The following is a 19,008-nucleotide window of genomic DNA, read 5'->3' on the forward strand; positions in this document are numbered from 1 at the left end:
CTGACTAGCCAGGTACCTAGCAACAACAACCTCCTGCTGCTACCACAACTTTCATCTGCCCTAGTGTACCCTCCCTGAAAGCATGCAAGACACCAGAAGCAAAACCATGAAGGATTGAAGGGGGGCTGATACAAGCAGACAGAACTTAAGACTTCCTCTGCTTGGATTCTCATTTCATTTCGGCGGAAAGGTAGTTTTCTATAGAGTACTTGCCATGCAGCCCTCCCTCCTGCCAGCTCTCTTCATGGCTTGATTGCTTTTTAGGTCTCGCCTGAGCCAGCGCATGCGCTGCTCTGGCGAGACATTCAGTGAGTGTGGTTTTAAAAAGCCAACCAGTTCTTTTTCAAAGCACATACTTGTGGCGGCAAACAGCTTGCGGGAGTGCACGAGTATGTGCTTTGAAAATTAGCAGACTGCTCTCCCAAGCGCGTGCTTCTCTCCCGGACACTCACTTTTTGCTCGCGCTTCTTGTTTAACTTTGAGCTCGAGGCGCGCGCGCATGTGTTTAACTTGTTTGCTTCGTGGTTTGTGTTTGCAGAGTCCCTCACAGGTGATATAGAATCACATTACATGGTTAAGCTGTTCTCTCAAGCGAAGTTCGCACTTATCTATACATACAATCGTTCACGGTAGACCATTTTGTTTCCTTTATACATAAAGCATCATTCTCATATATTTTGTCAGTGCTGCAATCAAATATATTTGAGTCCTCAAGGGTTATCTCTGACCTTGTGTATGACCCTTCCTGTTGTGGTTGGTGCCGTGAATGTCTACACACTTCTGGCTGAATTCCTTAAAATGGACACGATGTAAACATAAAACCTTATTGTTCTATAGAGCAATGCCACCTTTTCTTTAGCCCTATCATGTGCATCATAACTAAGGGGAGAGGTGCAAAGGGTCAAGACAACATCCAGAGCACATTACGGCTCAAGAATGCGTGACTCAACCAACTGGATTCAGCCCTTGGTTGTTCAGCACCAAAATACATCGGCTGCAGCTATCCAAAAACAGCATTCACTTAAGGAAACATGCTGCATCCCATTTGAGGGCATGATAATCACCTTTGTTTAGAAGTGTGTGAAATCCATTTCGGTTCTCTAGTAACGCTGTGTAAAACGAAATATGTGTTTTACTATTTCCATGGGCCTCTGCAATAACAGCAACTAAACTAACAATGCGTGCTGTAAGCTCGACTATCCTAGTTAATGTTAGTGAATGTGTTATAAAAAACAATACTGTAAGGTTGCCTTTGCCATTAAACATGCTGTGTGTATGCCCAGTAGAAATCCTCCAAGTAGCAGCAGCCTTAAAAAAACAAACTAAAAAACAAAACCGTCTGTCGCGTCACTCCTCCTCACCGATGCTGGAAGGTTGTGGGCTGCATTGCCACTGCGCGAGCCATGCACAGCTCAACAGTGGCACTCTCGGGCATGACCAGGTGCCTGGAGACTTTTTCATGTTGAAATTTTCATCTTTCTCACCTTACTTTTGGCGTCCACGCACTTTTCTCTTTTCTCGTTCTGCCCTACTTTCCTTTTCAATTTCAATTTTGCCTCTCTGTTTATTTTTCTTCGTGGCTCTACTCTCTCTGCCCCCTTCTCTATCTCTCTTTGTATACCCTACGTTACTCTTGCCTCCCCTGTTCTCTCGTCCTCCCGTCTCTCCGCCCGCCTATCCATCTTCTCTCCTGAACTGTGGCATTTGTCAGAGACTCACCGACCCCTCTCTCTCTCAACACCCTGTCTTGAAGAAAAAACCTTTTCATGCATTGCTGTGTCAGCTTGTCGTCTTCCTCCTCCTCTTTCGTAGCCAGGGGAAAGTCACTTCCTTACCTCTGCATTGTAAAGAATCCAGCCTTCGACGCAGATAGCTTGGTGGGTTATTTCACCTCGAGACCCAGCCCCCTAACCTCTCAACGTGCCCAGATATAACAACAAGCATTGGCATAGCCAATAATTCTCGCCTTTGGGACCTGCTGCATAACTAAATACTTATAAGGTCCTAAAGGCGAGACCTACTAGCTATTCTTGTTTATTTGTTTTTTTTAGTTTGCCTCTGCCTGCAGCATCCCACAAATGTGTGCTGGTGCCAGAAAAACAACGGTGGTACTAAAGTCATTACCACCTATGGTGACTTTTGGGGAACTTTTGTATTACTTTGATGGAACATGAAACTGCACCCGATTGCATCCCTGTTGCCGGTCAGACAGTATTGCTGGAAACCATTCTGGATTCAGTCTTGTTACTGGTGAAGGGGTTAATAAAATAATTTATTTGAGGAGACTATGTATTCATCAGAAAGAAGGTTACTTAAGGTAAGTAACTTTTTTTTGCAGCCTATTTAGTAGTCTGATAACCATGTTCTTCCTGTCGACCATGCCAACAGTGATTTGGATAAAACTTCCTCCAAATTGTAAATGTTTCAAATCTCTCTCTTAGTAAGACCCAGCACAGAGAATGAAGAAACAGGCCAAATATACCATTAATGTTTGTTCAAAGACCGTCATATCACCCTTACTTTGAGAAATAATTTTGATTAATCTTAAGTCTTTTACATATTTACATTTTTAGACCTACGTTACCACCTTACAAACAGGCCAATAAGAATTTGATATTGAAGGCCATATCCGAAGCCCAGGAATCAGTAACAAAAACAACCAGCTACACAACAGGTGATTTGTTATTATGCTTTGCAGTGTCTTTCTTTTTATATATGTTTTGCAGCTTTGATTTGTGTTTCCTCCTGTCTCCTCTGTGATGTCTTGGCAATCCATTTTCAGAATCTGGACAGTGGGTCAGCATACAAAGCAGAAAGGGGCAACATAGATATTAAATGTGATAGCAGTAAGGCAACTACCATAATCGACATTTGTGAGGTAGAGAAGGGCCCAAGGCGACGTAGCATAAACTGGGGATAACGGAACTCCAGTAGTGAGACATTCAAGAAAAGTTAAGATTCCAGCATGGGCGAAACTCGGAAACACACATTCAGTGAAAAGGGCAGACATGGGGTGCCGAAAAAGAAATGGCAGTTTGAAATAGCAAAAGAGCTGAGTAAGACTAAGAAATACTTCAAGCTGATGGAAAATCAGCACAATTCCCTGATTATTTGTGCTCCAGAATGTCTGTTTCTGAGAAAAATGATAGCCATGTATGCAAAGAAATGGACTTTACCCAGCTATCCGCATTGGTGTAGCTAAACATACTCTAAAGCCTAGCATTTGATCAGCCTTCCTTGATAAATCCTAATCTGCAATAATCAAATTATTTTTTAGTAGAAGCCACAATACACACAAGGTTATCCTGTGTTCTTCAAATCGCACCCATACAGTTTGTGAACAGAAAACAAGAGCACGCCAATGTGCAAGGTGTTCTGTGCTCAGGTTGCTGTAGGCAATCTCTGAGGATTAGCGTGTGAAGACACTTAAGGCCTGATTAAGAGTTTGGCATGCCACCACCCTGCTTCCGCACTGTCAAACTTGCCCGCCAGCTGCCCTATTAGAAGTTTTCTCCTGGTCTGGCGGGCGGTCCTTTGGCATTCCCAAAGGCAGAGCCTTTCATAAAGGCGCTGCAATGGGGATGTCAAAGCCTTACCTGCATGGCATGGACTGTGAAGTTCATGAGGTGCAGGTATGGGGTGCATGCACACAGTGGGGCACACCATGTGCCCATCCTGCATGCATCCCTTGTGCCTTGAGGAACCCGGGGGCCTTCTTTGTGTTTCCTCACCGCCACCCTAACAAATGCAGTCTGTCCCCCCGCCCCCTCCCTCCCGGTGGTTTGGTTCGCAGTGAGTAAACTTGTAATATGCTTTGCGATGCTGCAGTGGCACCGCCAAGCATATTGTCGCCTGAAGACCGCTGCACCAGGGATCATGGATCCCTGGAGGCTGCGTTGGTCCACTCACTGTTAAACCGATGTCCTCGTAATACGGCGGTCCCCAACCACCACTGCACCTCTATCACTGGTTCAGCAGTCCGATGGACCGCCAAACTCAGAATCCGGCACTTCGCTTTCAACGGACATCTATAATATATTTAAACCATACCAAAGTCTCCTAAAAAAGGGGTATTGTGGTGACCTTAATGTATTTTTTATCACTATCCCAGTTGTGACACATATCTAACTGACTCCCTGGAATATGGTCAAGCCTATCGTGGTTTATAGGGACCAGGATAAGACCCAATGATGAAGCATGACACCAGTAGTGTGTGTGAGGGTCCAATAAAAAAAAATATAGTGCCATTGGTAATCTGAAAATTCATGACAGATAAACTAAGGTTGTCGGATACCTTGTGTGATGCGGCTTTACTAGAGAGGAAGTATCCTATATCCATTTAATATTATCTCGCAATTATTGTTCCGGGTAATTTGGTTTATGATCCCAAAAAAACATAACCATTTAAGCTCTAACTTCTCAGTTCGACACTGCTGTACCTGGTCTTTCTTATTTGCTGAGTAATCGCCAACAGATCAGTTTGATGTATATCCTGCACTATACAGAGAGTAGTAATAATCATGATAGTAATAATCAATCCTGCAGCACAGTGAATTATGATCTTTGAATATACAGACTGTTTTCAAATGTAAGTCCTGAGGTTTCTTGCCAGGCCCTCTGGATTCCTAAAGAAATTTGTTTCATTTTGAAGGGAGACACAGGTGTTAGTATTCTAGGACTTGGAGTCTTGTTTCCATGTACACCTATGATGAGGTTTAAAGTAGGATTTCTTCTTGGAGTACCAATCAAGCGTTTTGGCCATCTTCAGAAAGCACTATTTAGAAAAATGCCAAATTAAACATTAAAGCAAAAATAAATTGGCAGTGTGTTGACTCCTTGATATTCAGTGACTTCTTCTTTGGTGCGTATGCTACCATAGTTTGGCAGAAAAAAGGAAAACTTCTTATATAATAGTGTTACAATAAATAGGCTTCAAGTATGCTACATGAACAGTGAAAAGGTTTGAAATTGTAATGGCACGGTTGTATTACAAAATTGCAGAGCATAAGCAAAACGTGGGCCTCGGCAAGCTGGTGAGATGGTTACATTTTGTTGCAAGCCAATGCTACAAGTATAAAAAGAAGAAGAAAAAAAGTAAACATGCTTTTCCAGTATTAGGGGTATCTTTCATAGATTCACATGCCTGAATCCTTCCCAGTCGTGGGGGTTTGGAGTCCCCGGTACATAAATAAAGTAATGTCTCATAGACATATATATATATATATAGTAATGGGCCAGAGGCCTCTCATTAGTAACATATCCATGTCCTTTTGTGAAAAGGACCAAACTTTGGCCAAGAGCCAATCAGCTATCACCACCCTCTAGAACCTTCCTGGAAGGAGCCCTAGTCCCTCAGATGTTCTACTGCACGTCGTGCTAAGGGAGTCTCCACTGAGCTCTGCTCCGTTTTCCTTATTTCTCTGGATTTTCCCGTACTTTTCTCACAGAAATTCTTTATTTGTGTGAGGTTGTCAATTTACCATGGCTGATACTCCTAAAAAAGGACTTTTTAGACCTTGTGCCTCTTGCAGCAAGAAGAGGCTTCATGTAGATGACAAACATTAGGATTGCCTTTATTGTCTCTACCCTGACCACTCTGCTAAGGATTGTAAAGTCTGCCGGACTTTTTCAGCAAAGACCCTCAAGGACAGAGAGGGGCGCCTGTTGATATGGCTTCAGAGACTGAAAGATAAGGACCAGGCAGTCTCTTCTGCTGAGAGTGAGTGTTCCTTTAGGAGCACACATTCCTCTCCTAAAAGGCCTAGAATGACATCCCCAGGACCATCTTCGGAGCCACCTCAAAAGAAGACGCTGAAGTCTTCATAGGTTCATTCTAAGGCCTTGACTGTGAAGGTTTCTCCTCAGGACTCTGCTTCTACCTTCAAGAAACCCTTCACAACATCATCAGCTCTGCCTGTGACAGCGTAGACAGCGACCATCTTCACTACTGTGGCGTCATCTTCATTATCCACGTCGACAACATCCTCGTCGTCGACGGGTAGGTCAGTTTCATCTATTATATCTGTAAAGAAATCGTCGTTGACGCCGTCGTCGACGAAAGCTCCATCGTCGTCAACGAAAGCTCCATCGTCGTCTACGAAAGCTCAATCGACGTGGACGCCAACGTCGACGAGGCCGCCGCCGAAGAAATCACTGTCGACGCCGCAACAGTCGACGATGACATCGTCGACTATACCATCTGGATCATCGTCGACGTCCCTCAGTCGATGACCACCCCGTCGACAGGCTCGACGACGACACAGGCACCTACCTTAAAAAGTGCGTATGTTCACTTAAAAATTACTAAGCGCACTCTGACACCGGATTTAACCTCTCCGAGGAGAGTCCAGGCTTTACCACCTGCGCATCTTCTGGACGACGAAGACTCGGATGAGGGCTCTATGTTCCAGACAGCTACTAGCCCATCTGAACTAAATGTAAAATATCACGAGAGTTCAGACTATGAAGAGCAAGAACAGGACCAACAAGAAGATTACCAAGAGGAATTCCAGCCTCCTCTTCCTCCTCAACCTATGGTATGTCTACCCCCATCAATAGTCACGGATCTGCAGTTCTTGATTGCGGACTACAAACAAAGGTTTCCCTCTACACCTCCACCACCTTCAGTGGTTACCTCGGCCTCCACCTCTAGTGCTTCAGCCGGATCCTGCTCCTTCACATCCTCCACCATCCTCAGATGACCAAGAGGAGGCGCAACAGCAGGAGGAAGGGGAACTCCAGGACTCACCTGATGAGTAGGATGATTACGTCATTCCATGTCCAGCATCTCCTGTGCCAGCGCAAGCCGATTCGCCCCGGAGGACATTGGGGGATTCCATAATATCCTAGAAAGGGCGGCTTTGCGTTTCAAGATTCCAATAACCACTAAACAACAAGACTGTTTCCTTTATGATTTTAAGGAACCATTCAAAAAGGCTGTTAGGTCCGTTCCAATCATTGACTACATTTGGAACCAAGGGGTTCAAATCATGCAAAACCTATCTTCCTTGCCTCCAGTTCTGCCCAGGCTGGACAAGAAATATAGGGCTCCAGACACGGTTCCAGCTTGCCTTATGGGCCATCCCAAGCCGGACTCGGTCATTACTCAAGCAGCGCAGCGCAAATCGAAAAATCCTTCTGCTGCTTTAACTGCGCCTCCGGATAAGGATGGACGAAAACTGGACAATATTGGAAAGCGGTTTTCTTCGATGTCCGCGTTGACAGTGCGTGCTTCAAACTCTATGCCACTGTTAGGACATTACAACCGTCAAATGTGGGCTGATATCGCCCCATATTTGGGATCATTGTCGGAGGAAGCAAAAGAAGAGGCTAAAAAGATTCTCTTAGAAGGCGAACGCTCCGCCTCAGAGATGATTGATTGTGCGATGGATATCACTTAAACAGGATTCTGTCAACTTGCTGGAGCTTCGGTACTAAGACAACAAGGCTGGCTCAAAGCAACTACTTTCCGACCAGAAGTGCAAACTAAGGTGCTCGACATGCCTTACGACGGCCAACTTCTGTTTGGGGCACACATTGATGAGGCGCTTCAAGGTATTAAAAAAGATACCGATACAGCGAAGGCACTGGGTACCCTATTTTTAAAGTTACCGGTCCTCGTACAACTCAAATCAGCAGTACAAACCCCAATATCAGCAAAGACAGCAACAACAGTCGTCTTACACAAAGTCTTCCTTTCGTGGTAGAGGAGGAAAGAAGGACACAGCCAGAAGACAATGACTTCTCTCTGCCGCAGGTCTCCACTTCTTCTCCTCCATGCAAAGTTGGAGGAAGAATTACATCTTTCCTACAAAATTGGAGAAAGATTACTACCGATCGATGGGTCCTCAAACTAGTTCGCTTCGGACACTCTCTGGAATTCATAGAAACTCCGCCTCAAACCCCTCCTCGCCCAATGTTCCACAAGAATTTACATCTGCTACAATTGGAACTCTCACAAATGCTCTAGAAAGGCGCTATAGAAAGAGTCCCTCGTGGTCAGAGAGGCAAGGGGTTCTATTCCAGATTCTTCTTAATTCGGAAGAAAGAGAAAAAATGGAGACCTATATTGGACTTGAGGGACCTAAACAAGTATCTAAAAAAACAGTCATTCCGTATGGTGTCAATTCAGGAGGTGCTACGACTCCTCAAGCCGAACGACTCATTGGTGTCTCTAGACCTTCAACACGCTTATTTTCACATGCCTATCCACAGGAATCACAAGCAATACCTCAGGTTCGCTGTGGCTGGCAAACACTACCAGTTTCGGGTGTTGCCTTTCGGCCTGAAGTCGGCACCACGCATTTTTACAAAATGCCTGTCTCCAGTAGCAGCGTACCTCCGGCAACATCACCAAGTCTTCCCATACTTGGACGACTGGCTCGTCAAGGCTCCTTCTTTTGCAGGCGTGACCAAGTCCTCCAACGCCTGTCTTCAACGACTTGGGCCTTACTCTCAATCGAGAGAAATCTGTCCTTCAGCCTTACCAGCGTCTCCCTTTCCTAGGCGCTGTCCTAGATACGGCTCAAAAGAAAGCATTCCCTTCGCAGGAGCGTCAATCCAAGCTGGCATCCTTGGCGGCCCGTGTACAAACCTAAAGAACCCTCACGGTGCGCCTTTACAAGTCCCTGCTAGGGATGATGTCCTCTTGCATCCTGTTAGTTCCACACTGCCGTCTTCATATGCGCCATCTTCAAGAAGCGCTATCCACTCAATGGATCCAGTGTACAGGATCATTCAACGATGTAATCCAAGTGACTCCTCCCATGGTGAAAGCTCTACAGTGCTGGATTCATCCTTATGCGGGGTATGCTTTTCCTGCTTCCAGTTTCGCCACATGTGATAACAGATGCGTCCCTGGAAGGTTGGGGTGCGTTCCTCCAAGAACTCAGAATCAACGGACAGTGGTCCCCTGCCGAACGACAACTGCACATAAACCTACTCGAGTTACGAGCAGTTTACATGGCGCTTCGAGCGTTCCTGCCTCGGATCAAACATTCACCAGTGCTTGTGAGAACAGACAACACCACCACAATGCACTATATAAACAAACAAGATGGGACTCGTTCTCTGACGTTGTCTCACGAATCTCAGAAAATTTGGAACTGGCTACTCCTTCACAACATTTCCCTTCGGGCAGAATACGTCCCTGGAACGGACAATGTCCTGGCAGACTCACTGAGCAGACCGCGCTCTGTGTGCCACGAGTGGAAGCTGGACCACCAACTTCTCACTCACATCTTCTCCCGATGGGGCAGGCCTCACCTGGATCTGTTCGCAACTAAACAGAACGCCAAATGCCAACTTTACGCATGCTGGCGTCCCCAGAAGGGGTCTCTAGGGAATGCATTTTCGATCGCATGGTTCAACGTCTTTGCGTACGCATTTCCTCCATTTCCCCGGATTCCCAGGGTCCTCCAGAAGCTGAAGGCGGAACATTGTACCCTGATCTTGATAGCTCCAGCTTGGCCGCGCCAGCACTGGTTTACGGAGCTTCATCTCATATCGCTGGACCAGCCTATCCCATTGAAACAGTGCCCCAATCTCCTCCCAATAAACCACGGGCAAGTCCAACATCCGGATCCAGCATCTCTCAAATTATCGGCTTGGCTCCTGAGTTCAGCGAATTCCAGAACTTAGACATCCCGCAAGAATGCAGAGCTGTTCCAGCCCGGGCTCGGGCTGACAGTACCAACAAAACATATTCCCTGAAAAGGAAAAGGTTCTGCATGTGGTGCAAATTAAAGGAAATACATCCTTTTTCTTCGTCACCTGCACAGATTTTGCCTTACCTTCTTCATTTGGCAAACTCAGGTCTTGCTCATGCTTCAATAAAAGTTCACCTGGCTGCCATATCTCATTTCAGACGTTCCTCAACTGGTGCTTCCCTTTGGTCCAGTAGACTCATAAAACAATTTCTTAAAGGTTTGTTCAGGACATTCCCTCCGGTGAGGTCTTTTCTGCCTACCTGGCATCTAAACATAGTGCTTGCACAATTAATGAAACATCCCTTTGAGCCAATACACAAAGCTGATATCAAATATCTTTCCTGGAAAACGGCTCTTCTACTGGCGCTTACCTCAGCGAGACGAGTAAGAGAACTCCAAGCCTTCTCAATTCAAGACCCTTTCCTCCAATTCAGGCAGGGCAGAGTGATTCTAAGGACTAATCCTAAATTCATTCCAAAGGTCCCATCGGACTTTCACCTTAATGAGCCTATAGTCCTACGGTCTTTCTTCCCGAATCCACTTTCCGCAGCAGAGAGGCCTCTCCACTCTCTTGATCTCAAACGCTGTCTTAAGTTCTACATCCACAGAACAGAGACATTTCAGAATAATAACCAACTCTTTGTTGCCTTTAGCAGACCTAGGAAAGGTCTTCTATTGACTAAGCAGAGCATTTCACGTTGGATCTCTGCGGCTATTGCTTTCTGTCATCAGCAAGCAAGACATCCTCTACATTCCAAGGTTCGTGCTCATTCCACTAGAGCAACCATTACGAGAATGGGGTAGCCCATTAGGTATGGACCTGGGTGAATATAATTATAAACAAACAGTGGTCCTGAACCTATAGATTACAATATTTGATCTAATCAATGATGAATCAATATTTGAGTAAGGAGCCACAATGATCAGTCTGCTATATGGAACTCAAAAACTATGTTATCTTGAGAAAAACCTTACACCATGGTTAAAGAAAATATATTCCTGTTTAATTTTTCTCTGTATTCATTTTTTTACAGTATTTTTTATGTCAATAAAAACACATAGGTTGCCCCAAGACAGGAGCGTGCAAAGGAAAGATGTGATCCAGAAAATGAAAACAAGTGAAGGGAGAAAGGAAAATACACAGTAGTGATTAAGAGATAGTTTGCATTATTTTACAATCAATACTGGAAATAAAATTCGCCGTATTGAACACCTGGCCAACAACGTAGTTTATATTATTGTGATCAAAAACATTGTAATACATAAGCCTAAATATCCTCAGTTTTGCACTGTATACAATGCTAACGAACAATTGGTCCAAGGTATGTGTATTGGAGGTGTCGACGTTTCGACTCAACTTATTCCCAACCGGTGAGTTGGACCTGGGGATTGCGAGTCTTCATCAGGACTAAGAGCAAACGAGGCAACCAAGGGATATTGAATAACCCTAAAAAAGAGGAATTGAGGAAATTACTATCCGTGGTGAAGATTGGAGCCTATCCCCCACATGGGGTATGGCAGTTTCTCTTACCCTTCGTGATAGAGCAAGCGATGTAGGTAGATCCGAGTTTACCACATCTCAACAGGTATCCTGTAGAGAGAAATTGAAATCCAGATTGTATCTAGATCAACTAGTATGCAATTCGCCAATAATTACTACTGTGGCAAAGGCATCATGTTACCTTGAGTTCATATCTTTGTCCATGTCAGGGGGACGCTACTTCATATATGACATGGTGAACGGGTACCTAGAATTAAAGTGACATCAGTATACCATGTACAAACTAACTGATAGGTACCAATATATTCCCATACGGGGAGGTGTCAATTACCTTATTGCTGTGAAATCAATCAATGCACCCAAGTCGGTAATTTGCGAACTTCCACTTCGGGATTCAGAAACGCTATAGAAATGACAATAAATCGTCATTCATTATATGCCACTATGTTGGATTTTACAAGATTCATTAAAGTACAATGGTCAAGAAACTTAAAAAACTTGAAAAGCTTACCTGGATTAAAATGTACTATTTTCCAGGTAAGCAATGGCAGAGATACTCCTACTCATTTTTTTGAAAGGAGCTGTGTTGAGGGAGACACAAAGAAAAAAAAAATCTTTGAATTCAGGTCTTGCTCGGAGTACAAGCGTGGTTGTGTGTAAGGTGACCAAAAGTTTTTAAGAGGGTCCACACCTACCCGCTATTTTGGTGAAATCATCGTATACATCCGAGCCTCACGGTGCTTCCGGATGTCCAGGCAAGCTAGTGTCAGGGATACTTTTTTTTTTTGTGTATCCCTCAACACAGCTCCTTTCAAAAAATGAGTAGGAGTATCTCTGCTATTGCTTACCTGGAAAATAGTACATTTTAATCCAGGTAAGCTTTTCAAGTTTTTTAAGTTTCTTGACCATTGTACTTTAATGAATCTTGTAAAATCCAACATAGTGGCACTAGTGGCATATAATGAATGACGATTTATTGTCATTTCTATAGCGTTTCTGAATCCCGAAGTGGAAGTTCGCAAATTACCGACATGGGTGCATTGATTGATTTCACAGCAATAAGGTAATTGACACCTCCCCGTATGGGAATATATTGGTACCTATCAGTTAGTTTGTACATGGTATACTGATGTCACTTTAATTCTAGGTACCCGTTCACCATGTCATATATGAAGTAGCGTCCCCCTGACATGGACAAAGATATGAACTCAAGGTAACATGATGCCTTTGCCACAGTAGTAATTATTGGCGAATTGCATACTAGTTGATCTAGATACAATCTGGATTTCAATTTGTCTCTACAGGATACCTGTTGAGATGTGGTAAACTCGGATCTACCTACATCGCTTGCTCTATCACGAAGGGTAAGAGAAACTGCCATAACCCATGTGGGGGATAGGCTCCAATCTTCACCACGGATAGTAATTTCCTCAATTCCTCTTTTTTAGGGTTATTCAATATCCCTTGGTTGCCTCGTTTGCTCTTAGTCCTGATGAAGACTCGCAATCCCCAGGTCCAACTCACCGGTTGGGAATAAGTCGAGTCGAAACGTCGACACCTCCAATACACATACCTTGGACCAATTGTTCGTTAGCATTGTATACAGTGCAAAACTGAGGATATTTAGGCTTATGTATTACAATGTTTTTGATCACAATAATATAAACTACGTTGTTGGCCAGGTGTTCAATACGGCGAATTTTATGTCCAGTATTGATTGTAAAATAATGCAAACTATCTCTTAATCACTACTGTGTATTTTCCTTTCTCCCTTCACTTGTTTTCATTTTCTGGATCACATCTTTCCTTTGCACGCTCCTGTCTTGGGGCAACCTATGTGTTTTTATTGACATAAAAAATACTGTAAAAAAATGAATACAGAGAAAAATTAAACAGGAATATATTTTCTTTAACCGTGGTGTAAGGTTTTTCTCAAGATAACATAGTTTTTGAGTTCCATATAGCAGACTGATCATTGTGGCTCCTTACTCAAATATTGATTCATCATTGATTAGATCATTCCACTAGAGCAGCCTCAACCTCCATGGCGCTCTTTGCGGGAGTGCCCACCATTGACATCTGCAGAGCGGCAACATGGAAGACGCTGCATACGTTCACCAGGCACTACTGCTTGGATTCTGAACTTATGAAAGATGCAGCATTGGGACAATCTGTGCTCCGTAATCTATTTCACTAGAGGTGAGCCTTCTTTTTCATCCCACCTTCCTACTGTCTACTTGCACATTTCTCTCTTCTATTGCATTTTGGTACCTTTTGCATTTCACAATCGATATGTTATTATCTAGTGAGATTTCATGTTGTACCATTCGAAATGTGCTTGTTATTGCTCGCTACTCTGATTCAGGTTTGTGAATCTATGAAAGATACCCCTAATACTGGATAAGAAATGCGTTACTTACCTGTAACTGCAGTTATCCAGTATCGGTATCTTTCATAGATTCACATGCAATCCACCCACCTCCCCTGGAAGGGCTCATCTTAGTTTTTCACAGTAGTATACTACTTAGCACTGTGCTTACGAAAATCTGAGGGACTAGGGCTCCTTCCAGGAAGGTTCTAGAGGGTGGTGGTAGCTGATTGGCTCTTGACCATAGTTTGGTCCTTTTCACAAAAGGACATGGATATGTTACTAATGAGAGGCCTCTGGCCCATTACTATATATATTTGTCTATGTGACATTACTTTATTTATGTACCGGGGACTCCCACCCGGACAACGGAGAATGATTCAGGCATGTGAATCTATGAAAGATACCAATACTGGATAACTGCAGTTACAGGTAATAAACGCATTTCTTCCACCTCAATCAGGCAGCCTTATATCTTTGCTAAAAATGATATATTAAAAATAATATAATTGCATATTATTATTTTACTTAGTATTTATTTTGATTATGGGAGACTAGCAAGAATATTAAAGCTTTCTCTAGGCCAGACCTAAAAATGGAAAAGGAATGGATAAAAGAGGGGTAAACATAAGTATCCCATTCAACTTTCAGTTAAAAAGAAAAAAACTAGTATTGTAAAAACATAATTGCCAACTAAATACATGTTTTTGACAGCTAAAATAACAGAGGGAACCATGGGTACAGGTAAAAATAGTCTTGTTACCAGAATTCCATGGTCAGTGATTGTGTTAAGGTGCTTTTTTTCTCAAATGGGCATCATCCACATCTAAGCCTTGCTATTAGTTAAGGAAAAAGTAAACCTTCAGAAAGCTTTTCGGAAAAGGTATTTATTTTGCCTTGTTTATCTATTTAAAGATCAGAATGTGTAACATGGAAATATAGCGCTTTATTGAATTTGAGGAAACATCTCACTTGTATTCCTCAAACTGCTAAAATATCTACTACAACCTGTTGATTTAGGCTCCCACTTCCTACAAAAGCACGATTTGCTTCGAAACACGATGGAACCCTGGAGTGTTTTTTTAAAAGTGTAACTATTGGGTGCCATTTTGGTCTGTATTCTGGTTAACAGGAGACTTTGAAGCCAAGATCACCTCAATTGTTGAAGCTTTCTTTGAGAATTTGAATATATTTTGAGCAATAAGGACTTTTTTATAATTATTTGAGAGGATTTCTTGCAGGTTTGGTCCTGGTTACCATAATACATTTTGTATGATACAGGCACTAAGACAGCATTACGCAGGTTCAATAAGGCACAACTCAGGGCTGCCATTTCTGAACTGTGAAAATGTTCCCAGCCTGGAGAGCCAGACCTGCATCTAAAAAAAAATCGCAAAGCCCCCCACAAAGAAGCTACCTGAAGAGCCACTTCTCCACAGCAAAACAGATTACACCTGATTTTTATTGAGAACATATCTCAATCTGGAAAAATATATTTAGGTTACAGATTGTGGCTTTAATGTTTTAAATGGTTAAAGTCAGTTTTGCTTTAAATTGTTGCACCATATTTGTGTTGGTGGACATAACAAAACCCAATTAATTGAGGTTTTAACACTTTATTTTTAAGAATCTTTTTATTGTGGTTTCATTTGTGTGTTCTTCCATAGCAAAGAACACCAATGGCAAAGAAGGATGTACATTTATTCTCATCTGTTTTAGTTCATTTCACAGACAATGTTGGTGATTAAAGGATAATGCATACTCATCTTCCTTGATGAATGTATGATTGAATAGCTAGTACCTCATTCACATTCCCCATTTATTGTTGCATTCTGTGTGCATTTCCAATTGTTTTATATCAAGTTCTTGGTTCAAGTGCAGTAGTCTATTCCTTGCAAACATGCTGCCTTGTCTGGAGGGTATGACGCTTTCTATTGTACTGTAATATTCCTCTTTGCAGAGATCAGACCAAGCCCTTTGGTTGCTTTTCCTGACCAACAAAGCAGTTTTAACAGATGTGTGTCATTGTGATGTTTTAAATCAGTGGATCAACACTCTACATGAGCCCCCTCGCAGCCATCGCACGCCAACACAACCTCAACATCATCTCCTACGCCGACGACACCCAGCTGATCCTTTCCCTCACCAACGACCCCACCACCGCCAAGGCCAACCTACACGAAGGGATGAAAAACGTCGCCGACTGGATGAGGAGCAGCCGCCTTAAACTGAACTCAGACAAGACGGAAGTCCTCATCCTGGGATCATCCCCCTCCGCCTGGGACGACTCCTGGTGGCCCCCGGCCCTGAGCACCACTCCCAAACCAACGGACCACGCACGCAACCTGGGCTTCATCCTGGACTCCTCCCTATCGATGACCAGACAAGTCAACGCCGTCTCATCCTCGTGCTTCAACACCCTGCGCATGCTCCGCAAGATCTTCAGATGGATCCCGACCGAAACCAGGAAGACCGTCACCCAGGCACTCGTCACCAGCCGACTGGACTACGGGAACACCCTCTACGCCGGAACCACAGCCAAACTTAAAAAAAGACTCCAGCGCATCCAGAACGCATCCGCACGACTCATCCTGAACATCCCCCGACACAGCCACATCACCGGACACCTGAGAGACCTGCACTGGCTCCCCGTCAAAAAGAGAATCACGTTCAGACTCCTGACCCACGCACACAAGGCTCTCCACGACCTGGGCCCCAAGTACTTCAACGACCGCATGACCTTCTACACGCCCGCCCGCCAGCTTCGATCAACCAGCCACGCCCTCGCCACCGTACCGCGCATCCGCAGAGCCCCCCCCCCCAGCGCTTGAGACCCTCCCGGGTGAGTAGCGCGCTCTATAAATGCATTGATTGATTGATTGAACACTAAAGTAATAAACAAAGAACCTATATTGTCCACACAGAGGTTAAGTAAAAAACGATTCACAAAAGAACAAAAAAACTAAAATCACCATAGGCAATCAATTGGCGAAAATGGTTTGTCCAGCTATCAGTTGTTCAAAAATATAGACTGCTTCTAATAACATTTACAAGGAATTTCCAGTAAATAAACTTGTCCCAATTGTATTCACAGAAACTGGTGGGGGTTGGAAAATCGCTTTATCTCATGAGGATTTTCAAGCTTATGCAGAATGCAATTCCAGCAGTGTCTGTAGTTCTAAAGCAGTTGTGTATGTTGTTTGCTTCTCACCTAAGTTCAGGTCTTCAGCCCTCTGGGAAAACCTTGCAGGGGACTCCCCACAGTGGATACAGTGGTTTATACAATTCTGCAACAACACAGCAGTGATCTGAGTGGAGTTGTTTAGATTGGGAAGCATGTACCGCTTCTGTGAAAAAGCCTCTGAAAGGTCCTTTATCACTGATTTCCCACAGCCACTGAGAAAGATGGAAAGTAAGGTATGCAATATGAGAATTGATCTGTGCCGCTGGTAAATACTCAAGCTGCTTGCCAGTTTTTTTGTGATTTTCTGTTTTGTTCCTTGTCCTACTACAAAGCGGGACCATCAAAGGGTAAGTCAGTTTTGACACTACCTAAAAATGGATAGTTAAGCTGGACTGCCAGGTCACAACTTGGAGATTTCATACCAACATAGTGCCCTACACAATTGTTTTTAATTCATCACCCTCATTAGTTTATTTCGGGGGCAAACCCCATAAGTTGCATAAAAATAATATACAATAAAGAATTGATATAAGTAAAAAGAATATGAAATACATAATGTGTATATACAAAATGTTTGTCAAACTATTAAGTCTTCTTACGCAGTTTTAGCTTCTATTACGGTTCATTTGTACACCACACAGCTTCAGTGTGGTGCACCATCCAAAATCTAAGCAGTTCTGTATAGCCATACAAACTTGAAAGTGTAAATGGAATCAAAGGTGGAATATGGGTCTATACAGAGCTAGGATCAGTGAAGCGATAAATCTATTATTCAGTAGGCCATATGTCAGGGTTAAAGCCCCAACTGCTTCATTTGGAGCCAGACAGCATTGCTAATGATGAAAACAACAACTAGGCTTGTGTCTGTTTGAAATGTCATGGAAGCAGTATGATAATGTTTAAAGCCCAAGTTCAGGCATAAAGGTCTAATCAACTTCCTTCTACCCAGAGAATAATAGAAGATGATCTGTGTCCTCGATTGTGAGTTTGCAGAAGGGCCAAATGCCTTGATCACTAATGCATTGCTTCCACTTACAAGTAAACCTGATGGTTGATTGTACATCAAACGCAGGCTGAATATACTATGGTCTAGCTTGAAATGGAACGTTGTCATGCATATGGGGAAAAAGCAGAGGCAGGTTTATGATTCAAGAAACTGTCTGTTAAGCTGTTGTCTTTTGTATTCATATTGTATTGTTCTATCAAATGGCTCCAAAAAGTATATTTTTAGGTCCCAGGTGCCCCTTTTAATGGTTATGGGATTTTTCCAAAATTATCCTGCCTGATAGCCTCGTACCAGGATTTTATATGGCGACTCCAAGGTATATATAGAGTGTGCCTTATCGATATTCACAATCTCTTCAAGGCTCTTTCTATATGACATCACCTTAAGGGTTGACCATATACTGGTACAAAAATAAGGGGTTTAAGAGCAGCTAGATCTCAATCCTCTTAAGCCCTATATCGAAACATAACGGCATAATGAGAATGCTTTGGGGCAAATCAAAAAGTAATCTTAGAGGGCCATTGCATGTTAGATCTTTGATGTTTCTTGCTTCCCAAATGTCTGCCCCATAGTGTGATGTGCTTTGCGCCTTGGCAGGATAGCCCTTAATTACCAGCAATACTGATATTGATGTGGTGGTTTTATATTTTTTTGACAACTGCCGGAGATCTGTGTAACAATATTGCTCCACTTTTTTGTATGTGTGATTTCCAAATATGCATGTTATCAACCCTAATTGTAAGTTAGTTAAAACTATCTACCTTTTGAAGACAAGTGTTCTTCATCACAAGCCTACATCTGTAGCTTTTATGTTGGTAGAAAACCATATACTTGGGTTTGAATGTGTCCATCTACATACTGCGAAGGTCCCAGAACTCAGTGAATTTGTTTAAAAAATTCTCCAATCCCACTGGGGTTACAAAAATCTGATGTGTGTCGTCCACGAATAAGAGCTGGAATTGATGTCCCCTCTAATTCAATATAGTTGTGTATGCATCCAACTTGTCTCTGTGGCGCAATCTGTTAGCGCGTTCGGCTGTTAACCAAAAGGTGTATGCATCCAATGAGTTAGCTTATAACATCATTTTCATTTAAAGAAAACTGAGTAAGGGCAAGTACACATCCCGATCGTACCACTTTGCCAATAGGAATGCGATCCATGAACTCTCCTTTTCTACCCCAACGCACTTGTACGTAATTATCTTCATTTAGTCTTATAAGGATATTTAGTAAATATGAAGG

At 43.1% G+C, this 19,008-nt stretch overlaps 1 protein-coding gene across 2 annotated transcripts in view; it reads left to right on the forward strand.

Annotated features, from left to right (window-relative positions):
- Nucleotides 1-19,008, forward strand: part of ZC3H14 (zinc finger CCCH-type containing 14) — a 355,429-nt gene that overhangs the window by 190,020 nt on the left and 146,401 nt on the right. For both annotated transcript variants that reach the window (XM_086937625.1, XM_086937624.1), the window contains exon 8: nucleotides 2,574-2,674. In XM_086937625.1, the coding sequence (XP_086793751.1) occupies nucleotides 2,574-2,674 (101 nt within the window). The remainder of the gene's footprint in view (nucleotides 1-2,573; nucleotides 2,675-19,008) is intronic.

The sequence above is a fragment of the Lissotriton vulgaris genome, chromosome 9 (genome assembly GCF_964263255.1).
Source record: "Lissotriton vulgaris chromosome 9, aLisVul1.2, whole genome shotgun sequence".
NCBI lineage: Eukaryota > Metazoa > Chordata > Amphibia > Caudata > Salamandridae > Lissotriton > Lissotriton vulgaris.